At 36.8% G+C, this 21,309-nt stretch overlaps 1 protein-coding gene across 4 annotated transcripts in view; it reads left to right on the top strand.

Moving 5' to 3' along the window:
* LOC131070787 (folate transporter 1, chloroplastic) overlaps positions 1-21,309 on the top strand; it is a 118,521-nt gene that overhangs the window by 81,842 nt on the left and 15,370 nt on the right. For 3 of the 4 annotated variants that reach the window (XM_058006450.2, XM_058006442.2, XM_058006462.2), the window contains exons 5-6: positions 2,441-2,537; positions 13,225-13,298. In XM_058006450.2, coding sequence (XP_057862433.2) covers positions 2,441-2,537; positions 13,225-13,298 — 171 coding nt within the window. Of the gene's footprint in view, positions 1-2,440; positions 2,538-13,220; positions 13,299-21,309 lie in introns of all 4 variants that reach the window. The other variant, XM_058006454.2, reaches the window with a different exon arrangement.

The following is a 21,309-nucleotide window of genomic DNA, read 5'->3' as shown; positions in this document are numbered from 1 at the left end:
GTTCTGATCTGATCTGATCCATGGTGCTCTTACTAGATGCTTTTGATTCCTTTCCTTTATATCTCTCAATGTGAGGGAGAGGTCACACCTCTTCATCATGTATGCCCTTTGGCAAGAGACACACCCTTTCACCATTCCCTTTGATAGAGTGCAACTCTTCATTATTTCTGCCATTTGAAAGGGACACTTACTCTCATAATCAGATCTGCACTTATTATTTAAATCAGATCTGCACTTCTCATTTCCAAATTATCCCCCCTCTCATATGAGGTTCTCTTCTCCCTTTTATATCTCATTGTTGAGGGAGTCACAACTTTTCCTTTCATGTCTTTTGACTTTTCATTAACTTAATTAATTTTTAATTAATCATATTTAATTATATTTACTTATATTATTTTATATTTTAATTTAATTTTAAATATTTTATTATTAAATTTAATTTCAAAGTGGGGGCATTACATTCTCCCTCACTTGCCTTCACTTCATTGACTCAAACGTTAAGCTCTTCTAGCCACTCATTCATAAAAACATGTCAAATCAACCTCAAGAAAGACTTTAGGATGATTTTCGCTCCTAAACAGGAGCATTGACAGTGAAATTTGCTCCCAACAAGAAGCAAAGGAAGTAAATTTCGCTCCTGTCAGGGAGCAAAGGAAATCCTCTCGTACTTAATCAAATTTTGCCTCTCATTGCTTCAAGTGCATCGAACCAACTTAGAGGAAGGCCCTATAAGCAACTTCGCTCCTGAGAAGGGGCAAAGGAACAAAATTTCGCTCCCAATGAGGAGCAAAGGAAATGATCTTCAAATTCATCCTCTAGCTTAGTCTTATCAACTCACACCTTAGGTTTAGCTTTCATGGATCAAAAGACCTTAATGCTTGCTTTGAATAGGATTTCGCTCTCACCCTAAGGCAATGGAAGGAAAATTCACTCTGAAAAGAGGGCAATGGAAGTAATTTTCGCTCCTACAGAGGAGCAATAGAAGTGCCCCTAATCTACCTTCTTCCCTCTATTACTTAGCCAAATTATTGATGCACTTGATGAATTCGCATGATCAAAGTGATGAGGCACTAGACTAGCTCAACATCCTCAAATATGCTCAAAAAGATCAAGTTGCTCCAATGTGTGAGCAATAGAAGAGGATTTCTCTCTTGAGAAGGAGCAAAGGAGGCCCATTTCGCTCCAACTGGGGAGCAAAGGAAGTGGCTTCCTCAACTATCCCAATTCAAGGTCATTGATTCATAATAGCATTCCTCATCCAAACTAAGACATCTCATGACAATTAGAGGTGGTTTAAGTGACTTGGAGGGCCTGGAGAGGGATTTCGCTCCTAAGATGGAGCAATGGAAGCAAAATTCGCTCCAACTGGGGAGCAATGGAAATTTGGTCATACTTAGTCAAATTTCGCCCCCAGATTCCACCTCTCACTGAAATATATTTGACTCACTTGGATGACGAAGGAGATACTTGAATTGTTGACTAGGCTTGATATAAAGGGCTCCTCCATCCAACTTTCATGCTCAACTTGACCTATCCTAGTCACTCAATTCCATCATAGCCCTGCAAGCAAAAGACAAGTCATCCATTCGCAAAGCCTTGATACTGGCTGTCTTCACTCCAACCTAAGGAGACAAACTTGACTTGATGAACCCTATGGCTACTTAAGAAACCATACCTCTTCAATGCAAAGGTTAATAGCAAAAGACTCGAACACTATCCTAGAAAGCAAAAAAAAGTGGGTGTCCCCATTTGCAATGCGGCGATGTGTGAATACCTCACAACAGGTCCCATTATACAGACTGCACTCTTTTGTGATAATCAGGGAGTCCTTATGATGGCAAAGAATGCAGTCTATTATGCTTGAATCAAACATTTTAAATTTTATCCCTGTTCCATCTGTCAGTAGATAACAAATATGTTTGTCTTTTTTATTGCCCTATGAAGGAACAGATTGCAGACATAATGACTAAATCTCTTAACATAGTTAAATTTGCCAAATTTAGAGATTAGGTTGGACTTGTATCTAGTTTAGTCATTAAGGGGAGTTTAGATATATTATAGACATGTACCAATTGACATTACTTTCATGTTGGTGGTTTTAAATGAGTAACGTTGTTAGAACATTGTTGAGATTACATTTTGTCTGCTTGTGTAGTTTGTTTGACGGATGGCCAACTTGGCTTCCTTCTGTAAACCTATTTAATTGGCAAAATTACGATGAATTAAAATCGCTGCTTTGAAGCTTTGTAATTCCACAGCACTTTATTCTTTTGTCATACTCAACATTCCCCTGCCATCCCCGAAATCCATGTCCCTCTGCCCCACAGTTCCCTAAACTTGGACAAATGCTGCTTATAGCTAGGTTTTGTAGATTGAATTGACATTCTGTACTTAAAGATTCAACTAACGAAATTGACAATTTGGGTGTTTGAGTTTATAGGTTTGTCTATTTACAAATCCAGTGTGGCTAGTCAAAACCAGATTACAACTTCAAGTTCCCGGGAGTGCAGCTCATCAGCCATATTCAGGTTTCTTTGGTATGGATTCATGCTGATACTTTTAGCTATGATCTTCTATTGTTAATATATATGTATTATGTAAATTATTAATCTATGATCATAGTATAGTGAATGCAGGTTAGTTTATATGTATGGATGCTTAGCTGATTAGAGAATTATATGGGTCAATAAAATTTGAAAAAACTGTGAGTAATCATTAAAGCAATTTGTATTGGAAATGGAAGCAATAGTTGACCTTTGTTTTCTTCTGTTATCTTTGTTGGTTGTTTTCTTTTTTTTTTGTGTGTTGAATGTTTAAACCTCATATTTGATGGTTGATTCCATAAGCAGTAGCTCTTTAGGTTGAATTCACTAGCATTACTGACGTGTTATATAATATCCGCACATTCAAATGTTTAGGTTTGTAAGAATTTTCAGTTAGAAGAGGTTGGCATGCCTAAGAATTTTCTTCATGGTGTCTTTCACATGTACTTCCACCTCTACATTTTTTTACTGCGATTTTTTTGGCAATTGACATATATTTATATGTATATTTTAGTTTCCTTTTTTTAAAAAATTTGGACAAATAATAATCAATCCATCTTTGCAAAAGAATTAATAAGTATATATTTGTAACAGCAAAAATATCTCCTTGGACATTTTGAATTCCAAGACTGTTTTCATCCAGAAATCAATTTTCTTTGGAATAACTATGATGGAAATTAGGAACCAATTGGGGTTTGTGAAATGCATGATAATTCTTTTGGTATTTGCAACATGAATGATCATTGTCTTGTCTTTTCACAATTTAAATGGTCATTCTCAATGTTGGCAAACTTTAAACAATTCCAGTAGATGATTTATAATTTAATGCCTTAGAAATTATCAAGGTTTTTTCTGCAAAGTTGTGTTGGTGTTGGAAATAAGCCACACCCGGACCGATGATGGACTGGTCCAAGAGGGGCCAGTAGCTCAGTGGTAGAGCACTCCAGCAGCGTATGGAAGGTCCTAGGTTCGAGTCCTAGCTGGTCCATGTCTCAACATGGTATCAGAGCCAGGTCTAGGCTAGGAGCCCCAAGCACATGAGAGGTGTGGCTTAAGGGGGGGTGTTGGTGTTGGAAATAAGCCACACCTGGACCGACGATGGACTGGTCCAAGAGGGGCCAGTAGCTCAGTGGTAGAGCACCCCAGCAGCGTATGGAAGGTCCTAGGTTCGAGTCCTAGCTGGTCCATGTCTCAACAAGTTGTACCGTATTTTACTTATGGCTTGCTCAAGAAGTACTTGGAACATCATTACTATAAGAGAGTCATGTCCTATACAACAGCTCTTGCTATTCTATCTATGGAATGTGTTTATGACAAACATTTTAAATTGCAATGAGACTATCATAAAAGCAGTTGATAATGAATAAATTATTTTCTTATGTTTTTGTATTTGAAGCACCAAAGCTATGTTAAAGTTCATATAGCCCCTTCCAATAGAAGTCACTTTTTCGAGTGTTATCCTCAGGCTCAAGTGAGTTTTGAGGAAAAGAGATAAAATGAAGTAGACACTTGTCTGCGGGTAAGACTGCTTTCAGTTGAATACTCCTTTCTTCATCTTTTTGTGTTAAAGTGTATTTGGAATATTTAGTTTGATAAGAATGAGAAAATGTTTTCTTCTTTTTTGTTAGTTTCTCACATGTTTCCATTTTCTTGCTGATGTTGCCTGCATCAAGTAACGGAGCTTGAAACTTAACCTGAATTTGGATTTATCTTGGCATTGAGATGTTATTGAATTATATAGAGAGGAGTTTTAATTGCTATAGGATGGGAAATGAAAATTCAGAGGAAGGAAAGTTCTGGATGAAAATATTATACGAGATTTGAGGCATTAGAGCTAATGTTTGTACTTGAGGATAAGATAAAAGGTTCAGAAAACCAAGACTCATCTGAGGAGCATACTGAAACAGCTACAAAATAGGATGCTAGGATGAAGTTTTAATTTGATTGAGTTTTCTAAGGAATTTTAGAACTGAAACATTAATGAACAGTACTCTAGAGTTGGAGTAATCTTTTAAGATGGAAGAGATTTTGACAAGTATTATGCTTCTACACTCCAGAATTGTGAGACATGAAACTTTTGGGTAAAAGGTATGTAAAATGAAGATTCAACATCAAGGCCTCAAACCACCCAAGTTTCCTACCATTATAATGGATTGAACATGAAGATTAACAAATTCGTGATGAATGGAGAAGATTCCAGCTGATTGTTTTGGTAGTGGATGAATTTGTGCTATATAGGACAAAACAATAGAACTGAAGATTCATCCATGATGTTGAATTGGTTCTCCTTCCACTTTTTTGCATGTGATGCGTTGTATTACCTTTCAGTGAACTCATGTATCCATACTTCAGTCTTATTAATACATCCATATTTGTACAAGTTGCTAACAACTAAGATCCCAATGAATGTGAATAATGTGAACGTTCTTTGTCTCATTTGATGGAAGTTTAATGTTTATGAATATGCCATAAAGAACTAGAACTTCATATTTTAGGATTTCCATGTTTCTTAGTTGAAGTATAGAACTTGTGAGCAATAAAGTAGAGAATGTAAGATTCATATTGGTGGATTATGCAATGGAATACCCATGCAGATTATGGATCAGATTGTTATTAAAGCAAGTTTATCTTGTAGTGTGTCGTAAAATTTCAGATTTTTGTTTGTTGTATGCTGTAGGGGAGAGGGATCAATAGATGATAGGGGTACCAATACATGTTATAGTGCATGGACACTTTTAGACCAATAGTGGTACCCAAAAAATGTCATGTCAATGCTTATCCCCAAAAAAGTACCTCTAAAAAAAACAAAAACCAATGATGTAATGCCACATCAGTGCACAAGTAAACATGACTTAGTGCACACCTATGGGTCTTATGACAATTTGGGACCATTTTGGACACCTTCACAAAAATCCATGCTAATGCGGTATCATATTTGACCATGTGGACTTGAAATTTTGTTTTGAAGTAGGGGACTTGACAAGTAAGCTGCTGTGTAAAATTGAGAAAATTTTGAAATGTCCACATGATTTTGAGAAGTGTGAAGTTAGGGTGAGCATGTTGTGGCTCCTCCCCCCTACCATACTACTTGTTTGGCAAGTAAGGTAGAAGAGTAGCACTCATAGGAGTAGAATTAGTGTAGAGAGGTTGCTCAAGAGGGGAGATGCAAGAAGTAACACGCTAGTCACATTTTCAATTTGGGTGCAACCATTGCTGATATCCTCAAACATAATCTTCCTCATTCTGAGCAGGTTGTACCGCCTATGGAAGTCATATGATTGCCGTTCCTTCAACACTCCAACATTCACCAAGGTTTGTTGAGGTATGCTCATCAACACTTGTAGTCCCCGGATGATGAAATCTTTGGTGTAAGTCAAAACATCATAAGCAGCCATGAGGACTTGAGTCCAATCAAGAACACCTGAAACTTTATCAAATATGCTCACTAGCTCTTCCACAAAAGCATTTTCTTTGGTGAAGGACTTATCTATCCAATTTTTCAACACATGAGAGGAAGTCCTCATTCCTTCTAAATTATCAACTGAATCCAATGGAAGCAACAATCAAGGCAAGCTTGAAGGATCAGTTTGCCTTATCGGTTTCCTGAGCTGCTACACATAGTTCTTCAAAGAATTGAATTCCTTTTCCACCTTCTCCTCCAGCACAAGCTTCAATTTGGCCCAAACCATTTTCACTGATTTGCCCAAGTCTTCTATCTCTTGCTCAACAGTGGCAGGACCTAACTCAATTGTTTCCAAGTTGTAATTATCAACCGTGATTTCATTTTTTGGCTTGTCTACTCTTGGGGTGGCTATCTGTATGATCTTGGAGCCTGTATTTTCTCTTGAAATTTTGGAGAGCTTGGTAGCTTTCTTCTTCTCAACTGTCTCTCCAACTCTATTCAAGAAGTCGTCCAAGTTGTCATTTGACTCTTCTTCGATTACTATTACTTCCTTAGCCATTCTCTCCCAAAGCCATGCTGGGATAACAGATCGTTCTTTGTCTACTTGCACCTCCTTGAGTGGTTGATCTACCCAGGGTGGAGAAGTTGTCTCATCATTGTCATTTTCTATATCCACATATTCATCTTTTGCTGCTTTATAACTTGCTTGCCCTTGTATCGCTGGAGTATCCTGTACTTGAAGTTGCTTTCCTTTGTCTATCGTCTCACCTCGATTGTCTTGTATTGTTGATTCCATGGATTCATTCAAACCTCGGTTAATGCTTCCCTACTGTGGTTGACTTTCATTAATGACCACCTGGTTCATTGCAACTTCATGTATGGATGAGGTGCTAGTGGATGGATGGCTTGAACTCAATTTTGTTGAAACATGGACCAGCTAGAACTCGAACCTAGGACCTTCCATACACTGTTGGAGTGCTCTACCACTGAGCTACTGGCCCCTCTTGGACCAGTCCATCGTCGGTCCGGGTGTGGCTTATTTTCAACACCAACACCCTCCCTTAAGCCACACCTCTTGTGTGCTTGGGGCTCCTAGCCTGGACCTGGCTCTGATACCATGTTGAAACATGGACCAGCTAGGACTCGAACCTAGGACCTTCCATACGCTGCTAGAGTGCTCTACCACTGAGCTACTGGCCCCTCTTGGACCAGTCCATCGTCGGTCCGGGTGTGGCTTGTTTTCAACACCAACAAATTTATGTCTTTTGTGTCTTGATCCTTGCTTATGACTTCCTTTCCTCTTGGAACCTTTGGACTGAGTTGACTGAGTGGCACTTTCGCTCATGCTCATACTTTTTGTTTTCTCATTGAATGAGTTTGGATCTCCCATCAAATCAAATGTTAATTGTGCATTTTGGTTCTTCAACTTGTTAGTTTGAATGTGTACCCATCTTCATGTGTAGGCCATGTTAGGCTTCTATAGATCTCCAATTCAGTGATTTCAATGTCAATCAGTTGACTTCTATTTCCTTGTCTCTCTCTTGATTTTAAGTGCGCTGGAGACGCTTTCCATCATCCTGTCCCTGATCAGGAATGGGAAACACTCTACACATCCTGACGATATCAATTGGAAGCCTGGAGAACATCCTCTTTCTAATCTCAAAATCATCCTTGGCAGTCATCCAATAATATTCTATATGTGGCCTGTGCTAGTGCTTGTTGCCATTGATCCTCTTCTTGTTACCATATGGATCAAAGTTGTCTTTGGAAGAATACTCACCAAGGGGATAAAATTTCATCTCCTCCTCTGACTTCTCAGTTGCTTGTAGAGATGGACACAACTCCATTGATTGTCCAAGTGAGATGGGAAAAGAGATCCCTGTCTTATGTCTGTTCTTTTGAATCTTGTCATAGGTGACCAACTGTCTTACTAGTTCGAATAGTATCATCTTGTCCCTAGGGTAACATGGCAACATGTATGGTGGACAAGAACATCCCCGAACACTTATATAGGTGAACTTGGGGTATTGAATGAACCAAGCACCGTACTTCTTTACTAACTCTTTTGCATTCGAGGATAATCTCTGATGGATGCCGCCTTGCAACTTTCTTGATATATGTATGGTGAAAGCATCACTCACCCTCCTAAAGTGTACCTTGCTGTGGAAATGCAGCTGTGTGTAGGATTCACATGCACTCATCTCTCCTTTTTTGTTTCCAACTGGGCCTCTACACATCAATCCCATATACTCGTAAGCTCTTGCTAATGAGTAGATGACATAGGAGCTCATGTAGAATTGTTTAGTATGCTCAAGTCTCTTCAATTGTAGATTGATATTATTGCTTATGATTCTTGCCCAATTGATCTTTTCTCCACCAATTGACACTGCCTCCATGAAGTGGAACATCCAATTCTCAAACTGAGAGGCTTGAGAACATCCCATGATTCGGTTGAGCAAGATGATCAAGTTGCTGAACTCCCCCTTGAAGTCAATTCGGTGAAGCTTGCCAGGTACCTTGGAGATGTTGGGTCTAGATTTCAACATCCAGTGCTCCTTTACTCTTGTATACCATTCTTGTGCTAGCATCACAGTGTTTGGCACACTCAACCATTAGTTTGTTGCATTGGATAGCCGGAGGGAAGCCTGCTGCTTGCACAATTCCGCTCTTGATCATCTTCTTCGATACTCCGGAAGGTTTGCTTTTATAGAGGGGACCTTGAAACTTCCCTATATCGATTCGGCCTAAGTTACTGTCTCCAATATTAGCCCATAATGATGTGATCCTTGACTCAGTTAGCACTCCCTTTGAGTCCTCCTTGATGAGGGTTTGCCTTGGAATTGCTCCTTCTCTTGGGGCTGCCATGCTCTACCTGCAAGAATTAATAAGACAAATGCATATAAGGTTGAAAGTCATCAATTAGAATTAAAATTTCCCTTTAAAGCTGGAAGTTCACCAAAACCTCAACGAATTGCTAAACCCTATGCTATGATTCTAAAACCCTAGCCTTTCAAAATCAGATTATGCTTGAAAATAATCACCAAATTGCAATGAATTTCCCAGAATTAACAAATCAAGGGTTTGAAAATAAGAAGTTGAAAAGATCTTTAAAACATAAAACTCTCCAAAACCCTGATCTATGACTGTACCAGCACAAAATTCAGGTCTGATTCTTATAAAAGTGATAAAAAATAGTCAACTCAGACCTGCTAGTGAATGTTTATAATGCTGAGGTCTGAGATCTGCTAATACAAAAGATGCAATTCACTGATTTTTGCTTGAATTGCAAATCAAAATCACTGTGATCTGAAGGTTATCGCTGCCTAATTGGAGATAAAATTTGCTGTTGAAGACTTGCCTGATTGGATGGGAATCACTTATCTTTGTTGATGGGAAAATCGTTGATCCTTCGTGAAGAGTATCGCTGCTATGTAGACAAAGTTTGCTGTTCTGATAGCTGATTGGCAAATTCGCTGCTCCTGTGACTGATTTGAAGGAGAGGAATCGATTTCTAAGTGATGGCTGATCAAATGCAATGATCAGCCATCCTTTATACTTGTTGTAAGGATGCATCTCTTGGCAAATAAGGCCGACTTGTTTTGTTTTAATTAAATTTGGCAATTTCGATTTACCATGTAAGAAGGCCGACTTGTTTTGCTTTCATTTTTTTGAATTAAAATGTTTGTCAATGTGTGGGTCCCTCTTTATTTTAGCGCTAAGCACATTCTTTTCCCTTCTCATGGATCTTAGGGGTCATTGACAATAGCCTTAGATGGGCGGGCTTTTGACCCCCAATTGGAAATAACAGCAAGAAGGTCATGGTTTTAAGGGGTCATTGGAAGTGACACCTAGTGTGGTCGGGCTTTTTAGCCTTAACTGGAAGTAAAGCATGCTGGGCCGGACTTTTGGGTAGTCACTAGCAATGCCATATGTTCGTGGTTTTTGACCTCAACCGGAAATAACAACTTTCATCCTTAATCATTTGCATCTCTTCATCGTTTCTTGCTTGATCAAACACTGAAATTGTTCTTACCTTAGCAGCGCAATCACCTCTTCATGTCCTTAGGCCAGGTTTTTGGGTGCCAGGTGGAAGTAGCCTAAAGCTGGTCATGGATTTTGCTAGCAACTGGAAATCATCATCAGCTGGTTGGACCTTTGGAGGGTCACTAGATGCGACTCCAAGATATCGGCATAACTTGTTCACTGAATAAATCAAGACATCTCCACTCTTGCTTAGCAGACTTTACTAATCTCAATCCACATAATCCTTCAAAAAAATTAAGAATTCATCTCAACAATCGTTGATCTCATCAAGAAGAAGGACATGCTCATCCTAGCCGGCCTTTTGATAGCCAACTAGAAGTAACTCCAAGGGTGATCAAAATTTTTGGGTGCCACATGAAGTAACTCCAAGAAGCTGGCCAGGGATTTGGGCATCAAGTGGAAGTGAAGGTGAATAAGTTCGTGGATTTGGGGGCTCACTAGAAGTGACTTGACTTGTTCCACTTTCCTGATTGTAACATCCACTTCATCCACTTCAAGAGTTCTCTATTCATCTCATAAAAGTAACCTCATCATCAACAAGTCTTCTTCATTGTTTCTAATACCTTGATTGGCATCCATCAAGCATCTCACTTCCTTTGACTGTTTTCCACACTTAAGCTCAACATTCTTGTCCCTGAACCTAAAAGTCACATGATGATGAACAAATGAAATGATCATCATAAATCGTTCATCACCAAGGCATTGAGAGCTAAACTAACTCAATTCCATTCAACTAAAGGATCGGATTGCTACTAAATTGTCTGAGACCTAGGACTGCTAGCAAAAAGAGGGAGTCCCCATTTGCAATGGGGTGATGTGTGAAAAGGTCACAACATTGACTACCTTTGCTAAAGTTATCCGTGAAACACCACCTAGCTTATATTGTATTTATGTCATTGCCATAATACTAATAATAATGGTTGTGACTATGATGTCATCATGGCTAAAAGTTGAAGTCGAAAAATTCTACAATGGGGTAGAAAAAGGTGCATAAATCCTTGGTTCCATGGAAATGCGCTTGCTTGAAAAAAAATTGTGTTTACAAAATAGGGACATCCTTGAGATGTGGGGATGTTAGGGGAACATCCCTCCGTTGTCCCTCCACCGCCACCATGAACTCTGCCTCGTCTTTGAAACGTTTCCTATGCTAGAGCATATTTTTTGCTTAGGAAATGCCAAAAGGGGATTTTGGGACCTCCTCAAGACGTCCAAACACCCCTTGACACTCCAGGGGAAGTGACCAAGTTTGTCGTAGCGGAAACCAAAAAAGGTGAGTTTTTAAATTTTAAAAGAAAAAAGTCTCTTTAAAGTGACAAACCCTAACCCTAACTCAACCCACTCTCCAAGGCCTCTCAAAAGAGTTAGAAAAGAGACATTTGGTCTCATCTCATACACAAGTTTACACAAAATCAGTGGCTGCAGTTTGAAAGTGAAGAGTGAAGAGGAAGAGTGATTGAGAGATTGAGCTGGAAGGAGACTTAGGAGAGGGAGCAAGCCAAGAGGAGATTCTCTATTCTTGCAAGAGGAAGAGGGTAACAAGATTAATGGTAGGCATTCTGATACAAAACATTTTTTGTTCAAGTTTTATTCACATTGTTCATTGCACAATGCAGCTGTTATGAATCATGATTTTCATTTAAATTTATGAATGATTGAAAATTTGAAAGTGAAACAATGAATAGCAAAATCTTGCTATAATGCACTCAAAATTGTTTTCTTGAATAATGCACTCAAATTTATTGTTGAAAACTTCAATGTTTAAATTTTTTAAACTCATTGCAATGCTTTTAATTTGACAAATTTGAAATTAATAAACTTTGGCAGCAGCATATAGGTTTTTTGAATTTTTTTTTCTCAAAGCACGAGTGAAGATGAGAGTCAAGAGGTTGAAGTAGAAATTCCAAGTGAAAATGAATCATCTGATGATCCTGGCAAAGGAGTGGGGGTTGACTCTAACACTCAAACTGAAATAAGTTCTATTGGAGTCAAAACTATGGCTGCCCTTCTCAAATCTTGCAAAAATGGGCCAAGTGCCCCTTTGATCTGAAGTCACTTTTAAAACAATTTGCATCTAAGGTACTAGAAAAGCTTAGGATAGTTGGGGGCACTAGAAAGTGGAAGTGCCACATGTGTAATGTTGAATGGTTTGGTAGCATTACTAGAACTAATCCTCACTTCCTTCTTGTTCGAGGCAAAGGTGTAGATGTATGTAAAAAGGTGGAAGGGAACCTGAAATATAGGTATGAAATATTAAAAGTAAATACTATAAATACTAGCAGTGTTACCCAAATAGAATATTAAGATAGGTTTTCCTTTAAGGATCCTGCAGTTTCTCTTCGAGTTACATTTTACCTTACTAAATCTGCCACAAGGCATTGATTGAGTTTAGTGTCTGTAATTTATGTCTTAAAAAGAGTTTAGTACCATAACAGATCAAAAACTTAATAAGTTGTTTATTGATAAACTTATTGATTAATATAAAAAATGTAAATATCCAATTATTGTCTTGTTTTCTAACGCCATTTTGTATTATGGGTTTTACAATTAAATTCAAGTTGTGTTTCAATATCACTTTGTCACTGAAAAATCTTGTGAAAATACATTCTGAATGATTCAATGAAAGAGAAACCTTTAAATAATATCACAATGTATTTCAAAATAATCTTGCAGGCTAACTAGAAAACATTATATATTTGTCCTTTATAGGTACTGAAAAAACAGTAGCACATGCATGCTAAATATGAGAAATCATAAGTGTATGCCTCTACAGGTTTTATTTATTTTAACATTTTTCTCGATTCCCCAAGAATTGGCTTTTGGCTTTTTGATTTTATGTTACACCTCCCCTACAACAGTGAAAGGTTTTCACTGTAAATACTTGTTTTTCTTACATGGTAATCTTAGATTGCGTATGTGGTAGACTTGCCCAATCACTTTTACTCAAGCAAATGATTTGCAATAAAATTTATACAGTTTTCAAATCACTTTAAATGCATTGTGAAATAACGCGGTGGTGATTATAAATATCTACTCTTGTTTAGTTTTGGAAATTTTTTTGAATTTGTTTGTGCACAATTAAGAATATATCAGATTATTATGTGTTGCAATTCAGGAGTTACTTGGTTTAAAATATAGTAGAAAGATGGCACAGTGGATATGTGTTTTCACCTAGAATTTGCTATTTTTATAAAAAGAGATGATATTATCGGTAGATTCCCACATTGTTGAAGACAGATGCTTCGAGGACCATTTTTAGAGATGAAGGTTGGCGTGCACTCTATAAAGGCCTTGGACCGGGACTTTTACTTGTAAGTTTTGATATTTCCCATAATCTGGCATTAGTTTGCTGTGTGATTGCGTTAAAATGATGCCTTTGTTGCTTCAGACCTTCTGCAGTGTACTCTTCACTTCTATATGGGATAAACTTTTGAAAATAATGTGTGTATTTCACCTCTTTTCAAAACTACTGGTGTTAGTACATATGACAAATATCAGTACAAACAACTCATGATTATTTATTCTTTTTGCTTCCATCTCAGAATAAATAAAACAAAATCAAATGTAAAATAAAGGATTTTTTGTTCTACTTTCTTCTGTAGAGAACTAATAAGTAGCATGTATTTAAGTGGTAATTCCCATCTTTAATAGAACCCAACTTAAGGAACAAAGGTTTCTTCTTGGGAAATAATTTAGCCATGTCTCTTTCAGATGGAAAATTTATTTCTACATGCAAATAAAAAAGACGATGCTTTATCAAAGCTATGAAGTTGAGTATTTAAAAGAATGATTATTAAGATGAAGGAACCACTTGAAGAAGATTAGGAACAATATTCTTTTTTTTGAATTAAAAGAAATGTTGATTATTATGATGAATAAACCACTTGAAGACTAGGAACAACATTATTTCATTTGAATTGCATAGTTTTAGTCACAATAAGAACCTCAGTTTCAAGTTTCCCCGAATTTAATTGAAGAAGTTAGAAATCCGCCGAATCTTTAAAAGCTCCAAAGAATCGTTAAAAATCACAAATGAAATACTGATGTAGAAAGTTTCAAAGGAAAATTTGTTGAAAAGACAGTTTTAAATTAGGATTTTGCATTTATTTGGCATAAAAATGCCTTAGTCTGTAATGTCCCCTCTCCTCTAGTTGCTACATAGGAGCATGGATTTGTCTTTTAGCCATCTCCGCAGACAAGTTTTGACGTTAGGAGATGATTGGCTAACCAAGAGGATTTATACTTAGTCATTTTCTTGGCCTTGGTGAGCTTATATTATGTCAACTTCCAATATTTCATTATTTAAAACTTCATTACATAAGACAACATGAGACAAACTTCATAACCTATGCAAGTCAATTTCTCATAATCCCCAGATCGCATGGAAGCGCAAGGGTAGAGGATACTTCTGCCATGCTCCTATAAGACTCTTGACACCACACTCTACAAGACTCAATACTTGGACTCCAAGACTCGATGCCCCAAATGAGCTCACAAGGCCTCTATTTATAGTTGTTGGAGGCCAAAGGGTAGGTGGATTTTGACTGGTAGGTGTGAGTGGTAGATGGATTTGATCGATAGATGTAGGTGGTAGATGGTATTGGTAGATAAGAAAAGTGGATGAAAAAGTAGGAGGAACTTTTGGAGGGTAGTGAAAGTGGAGTGGTAGGTGGTGGTACGTACTATGGAATCTTATCATGGTGGAGTACGTACTCTGTTATGTGCAAGCTCATGTAGGACCCTTTACAATTTGTTTAATAATTTTTAAAACTTTCCTAGTGACCTACTATTCACTAATTTATTTACTATCATTTTTTCTATTCCCGAAAAGTGAGAATGGTCCACTTAACACTCGTAAGTGGCTACAGGGATCTTGCTTTTTACACAGGTTTTGCATCCTGTTGTCAGGCTTCACATGGCTGACATCATGGCTTTTTTAAACAGGGTTGCATCCTGTTGTCAGATCTTAATGTGGCTGACCTCATGGCACAGACAAACCTTTGTGCTAGTTGAGATGCGAACCATTACATTCCTAAGCTTATAATATAATTATCTAATTTGCAAGGAGGAATATCACACCATATGGTTGACAGTGTCAGTCCTTGCTTTATTACAAGCCTAATTATATACAAACTAATTATTTACAATACCATGATTTCTCACTAACCATTATCCCAATCTAGAATGCGCCATCTGCCAATATCCGGTATAAGCAAAAGACCACTGATATTATCTGGATTATCAAACTCCATAATATATCTGAAGTGATAATTATGCTTTAATTTCTTGACAGCTGGTTGTTCATCAAGTGAGTACCATTCTCCCATTATTCTGGTATCTGAATGTTCAATATACCATTCTAGTTGACTACCAGTGAAATGCACACATAGAATGAGAATATGCAACAGAGTATTTTTCTCAGTGTCAGCCTTAAAAGGTGTTAGTTGAGATAATAGTATCTTGAAAGGAGGACTGAAAATATTTAAAAGGTTTGGTAGAGTATGGAAACTATATGGAAAATGTCTTGTAATATCTCTACATCGGAGAATGATGTGAGCTTTTTTGTACTGTCTTACCGAATGTTTTAACACAACCAGTTGTCCTTTTGTCAAGAATGGAGATAGAACATGAATCTACCTGCTACCCTGGGACTGTCTGGATATCTCCCCATCCATCATCTTGAAATATGGGAGTAGGATTATGAAAGTAATATTTTTCTAAAATATTTCTCTGGCATTCTTCTGGAAGCTCTTTGATTCTTCGTATGGCTGAAACTTGTGGATCCTCGATCTCTGTATGAACATCTGCATCCAACCTTTCAATCATATGATTAAATTTTATGCTATGAGCAGGATGGATAAATTTAATCTCATTATTGCTCAAGATTACCCCACTGTGAGAAAAAGAAGACTGAAATTGACTCAAAAAGTCCCAACCCAATAGGATATCAGTTTTTATATCATCATTTTTCCAAAATGAGCAAAGACGACTAAGATCCCCTAGGTTTACAAGATGTCACAAGCTTTTTCTTTCACAGTTTCCATGACTCCAAGCCCTTTAATTAAGATGATCTGAGGTTTCCAGTATAAAGAAGGCAGGACATGACTCTTAGCCATGCTAATTTTTGACCCTGTATCTATAAGAGTGGAAATTTTTTGACTCAAGCCTTCTATTTTGACATGAACTATTGGCTTTTTTGGGCTATCATGACACAATGTAGGGTTTGGATTGGTATAGTGTCGATCAAATACTATAGGACCCAGCTTGGACTTATCTTGTGGCATGCCAATTTCATCTTTTTCAATCTTCCCATCCTTTTCTTTTGGTAATATTGTTAATGTTTGTAGCTTCAGTCAAATGATCATTTAGAATACATATAATATATGTTGATTAATAATAATATATTATTATATTATTATTAATCATATAAAATTTAATATTCAATATTAATCTATTATATTATTCTAAATTATTAATAATTGATTGATGAAACATTATAATATTGATTAAATTATTATAATTAAAGGAGAGACATGTCCGTTCAAGGACATGCCTCTCCAAAGGAATATATATAGTATAATGTTATTCAAGTTGAGAACATATAGATTTCCAAATGCAAGTATCAGATTGAATCAGATATAAACATTAAAATACATCCAATAAAACCTAGGAAAATCAACATGGTATCAGAGCTCAGGCCTGTGAAGTTTAATTTGGAGGTTGGAGAGGGTTGGAGAATTCAGTTTTTTCTAGAATTTTCAGTCTGAAATATGCCATTGTACGGCCCTTGGTTGGCCTCAAAATAAGGACTATAATATATGGATGGAAAGATCTGTGTTTCTAGTTTTCAAATATGTTTATCTCATCAAATTTGATTCAGTTTTGTGCAAGATATGACGACTTTGGTGCAGGTCACTTGAAACCCTACCCAGGGTTAGCAGTTTTGGGAAAAATGTCATAACTTTTATTTTAACTGTTGGATCTGGCTATAACTTGGAGGAAATGTTTGCAATTAGATTTTCTAACATCTCACCGGAGAGATTGGATAAATTTGGTAAATTGCAAAAGTTATTAACGACTGTGTGGCAGATCATAATGAAAGTGTTGATCAAAATTATGAAAATGTTCTACATCATTCAAAGGGAATTATGATGAGAGATGATTCATGCATGATATTTCTTATATGGGCTCACCTTATGAAAGGAAATGTTTTAAACTTAAGATAAGTATTCCATGTTTTATTAAGGCACATGAATTATTGAGTTTGTAATTTATGCTATAATATTGGCTAGTAAAATATTGTATGCTTCTATCATTGGTATTTCTGTTCGAGATAATTTATGAGCTATTTGTAATCTCTCTCTGACATACCTTCAGGACGAAAGCACAATAAAATTGAATTAAAGGGAGAAATAAATTGATGCTTATAAATGAATTGATGATTGAGACCACATGCAGAGGGAGTCTGACATTTCAAAAGAGAACAAGAGGTTGATACAAGAACTTGAGCTTCAGAGGGAGCAGATGGTTCAGTCAAATTGTGACAATTTCGATCATAGTGATTGAGAGGGATTTTCACTATGGAAGGTGAAACACTTATGAGGTAAAAATTGATTCAATTTATTATTATACTAATGAAATCATTTAATGCCTTATGGGCCCTATGTAAATCATAAGGAAGTGACGACTTCCAAATGATTTCCACTTCTATTTTTGAGGTTATTGGAAGGTGACGATCTTACAGTATCTTGAGCTTGTGGATAGAATCGCCAACAGAGGCAATCCACATGAGAGCTCGTGGATAGAATCGCCGACTGAGGCAATCCACGTAAGAGCTTGTGGATAGAATCGCCGACTGAGGCAATCCACGTGAGAGCTCATGGATAGAATCGCCGACTGAGGCAATCCACTTAAGAGCTTGTGGATAGAATCGCCGACTGAGGCAATCCACGTGAGAGCTCATGGATAGAATCGCCGATTGAGGCAATCCACGTGAGAGCTCATGGATAGAATCACCGACTGAGGCAATCCACGTGAGAGCTCATGGATAGAATCACCGACTGAGGCAATCCACATGAGAGCTCATGGATAGAATCGCCAACTGAGGCAATCCACACAAGAGCTCATGGATAGAATCGCCGACTGAGGCAATCCACGTGAGAGCTCATGGATAGAATTGCCGACTGAGGCAATCCACACGAGCTCATGGATAGAATCGCCGACTGAGGCAATCCACGTGAGAGCTCATGGATAGAATCGCTGATTGAGGCAATCCACACAAGAGCGTATGGATAGAATCGCCGACTGAGGCAATCCACGTGAGAGCTCATGGATAGAATCGCCGACTGAGGCAATCCACACAAGAGCTTGTGAATAGAATCGCCGACGGAGGCAAATTCACACCTTGAGACTATGGTTCCCTGTGATGAGCATCATATGGTTGATGCAAATACTCCCAATATCATGAGATGATATTTTTGAGTTATGGTGAATATCATGTGCCTTGATATTATTGTTTATACCATACTTCTTGATATCATAGTGAGATAATATTTTCTCTATTCTATAATTAATCTAGACTTAATGCATTTGCATTGATTTTATCTTCCCTAGCCAAGAGGGAGTGTTAATTATGTTTGTAGCTTCAGTCGAATGATCATTTAGAATACATATAATATATGTTGATTAATAATAATATATTATTATATTATTATTAATCATATAAAATTTAATATTCAATATTAATCTATTATATTATTCTAAATTAATAATTGATTGATGAAACATTATAATATTGATTAAATTATTATAATTAAAGGAGAAAGGACATGCCTCTCCAAAGGAATATATATAGTATAATGTTATTCAATTTGAGAACATATAGAATTCCAAATGCAAGTATTAGATTGAATCAGATATATACATTAAAATACATCCAATAAAACTTGGGAAAATCAACAAATATCATAGATGAAAATTTGTTTCTGAATGACTGAGGAAGAGACCTTTTTAGAACAAGATTCAATGAATCTATGCTTGCACAAATATTGATGATTCTATCTATAGCTGAGATCTTGGAATTTATCATAATCTTTTTGTTGTTTTGAGAAGATTTTCTTGTAGAGTCTTTTCTTTCCCTTTTCCTTTTTTATTGAAAATCTATCTTTGTGCCCTATAAATCTTCATCCATTATGATTCTTACAAATTGAAGAATCATATTTACCATGATCAAGACCATTATTTTCTTCATTGTTTCCTTCAAGGAAAATAAATTCTTTACAAAGATTATGGCTTATTTCTGCACTTTGGTGATCTTGTTCTCCTTCCATCATTTCTTCTTTATTTTGCTGAAAAGATGTACATACTTCTGAAGAGATGTTTTTCCTTGCAGGCATCTTCTTTTTGGGAAAGAGTTTTTTTATCATGATCCTCATCTAAAAGCATTTCTTTGTCCAAAATCTCTTCATTTTTAGATTCATTATCAGTTTGTGAAGAACTTGCATCATTATGCTCAAAAGATATACTTTGACTGCAAATAGATGCTAGATCAGAAACTTCTTGCTCAACACAACATTTTTCATCAGTCAAGCTTCTTATTTTCGAAGAATGAACTAGTGTTTTTCTTCCCTTGTCTTCACAACTCTCATGTTGAATTTGAATGGATCTTCTCACCTTATCTAGAATCTTCTTAGAGATTTCATCTTCTTTTTGTAACTTCTTTTGCTGCAAAAGATTTGTTTTCACCTTCCATTTATTTATTTCTTTTTCGAAGTAGACCTTTTCTTTGTTAAGTTCTTCTACCCCCGGCAAATATTTTTCTTTCTTCATTCTTCTAGCTACTAAGTTTTCTTCATATCTATAAGTTTCCCTGTTTATTTCTCTCTCTAATTTGAATACTACATCTTCAAGATTTTCTTTCAGAATCCTTATATGATCTTCTACACATCTGTCATTTTTCTCATCTATTATCTTCCTTTTGTTCTTAGAAAAACTATCTAAGCAATTTTCAGCATCACCCATACAAGACTTGCCTTCCTTCCTATTTACTTGCAAAGTTATCACAATCTGTCTATTATCTTTTTCTGTACAAGCTTTCTTTTCATTCCTTAAATATGATAGCCTATTCTTTGAGATCTTAGAGCATCCATTCTCATCATCAGACAATTCAATATCAACAATGCTATGTCCTGACAAGGATCTTGAACTAGAAGCATTCACACCTCTGTATGTTGTCATTTTGCTGCAAATATTACTGAAAAGAGCTTTAGATCCTACTCGAAATTTCAGTCCTCGTTCACTGCTACAATTTCCCGGCTTACGATTGCCCTTCACAACGCCTCCCTGGCTTATACAACGCGTCTTACTTTTGCGGGGTCCACAACTACTTGCAAGACTTATCCTCAATCTTTCAAACTTTGTACTCTCTCAACAAGATTTGAGCAAAATAATAGACAACACATAACACAAATACTTCTATCCAAGAGTCTCGCAAAGAACATAGCATAATAGACTCAAATTTTCATTTATGAAACTGGATGATTACAATATCTCCATGGCTCTGTGAACAATAACCAAGCTAGTCATTTTCTTGGCCTTGGTGAGCATATATTATGTAAACTTTATAATATTTTATTATAAAGTTACTTTTTCTAAAATTAGACACATTTTATAAAATAACTTTATGAAAGGGGTTAATTAAGTTGTCAATGATAAAATATAATGTTTACCCCTTTAGGCATGCCTATCTAGGCAAAAGACAAATAAACATTAATTAAAAAGTGGCCCCATCAATGATGAATCATAACTCTCAAGCTGGGCACCCAAGTTGAGAGAATATTCTTTTGGAATCTTGGCACATTGGAGCCCTAATTTGGGCATTGGGTTTTGGAGAAGCATAAAGGAATGTGTACAGCTATCATTTTGGCATTCTATTGCTCATTTTTCATCTCTCTTTAGGGAAATTGCAGCTCTGAGATCAGATTAGCAGCATTCAAGTGTTGGAGAACAAAACTCTTCAATTCCAGGCAAGCTTGGACGAAACCCCAAGCCATATTTCAGAGGAATTCACTCAGAACTCCTGTTTGGACTTCAAAATTCAGTCTCTATCAGCATTTACAGACCTGCAACAGAAAGAGGATCAATTATTGGAGGTGATTGAAGGCAACAATTATCATTTCCAATCCCCACGTGGCCCTCCTAGGCTGGCCGTAACACTTCTAGAGCTGTTGGGGTGACAAATAAATAATGCAGCAGTGTTTAGGGTTTGAATAAGTGTGGAAAATCACTGTCAGGCATAGCAATCAGAAAATAAGTGGATTAAAT

Source organism: Cryptomeria japonica, chromosome 9 (genome assembly GCF_030272615.1).
Source record: "Cryptomeria japonica chromosome 9, Sugi_1.0, whole genome shotgun sequence".
NCBI classification, from domain to species: Eukaryota; Viridiplantae; Streptophyta; class Pinopsida; order Cupressales; family Cupressaceae; genus Cryptomeria; species Cryptomeria japonica.
This window is presented reverse-complemented; position numbering and strand designations above follow the sequence as displayed.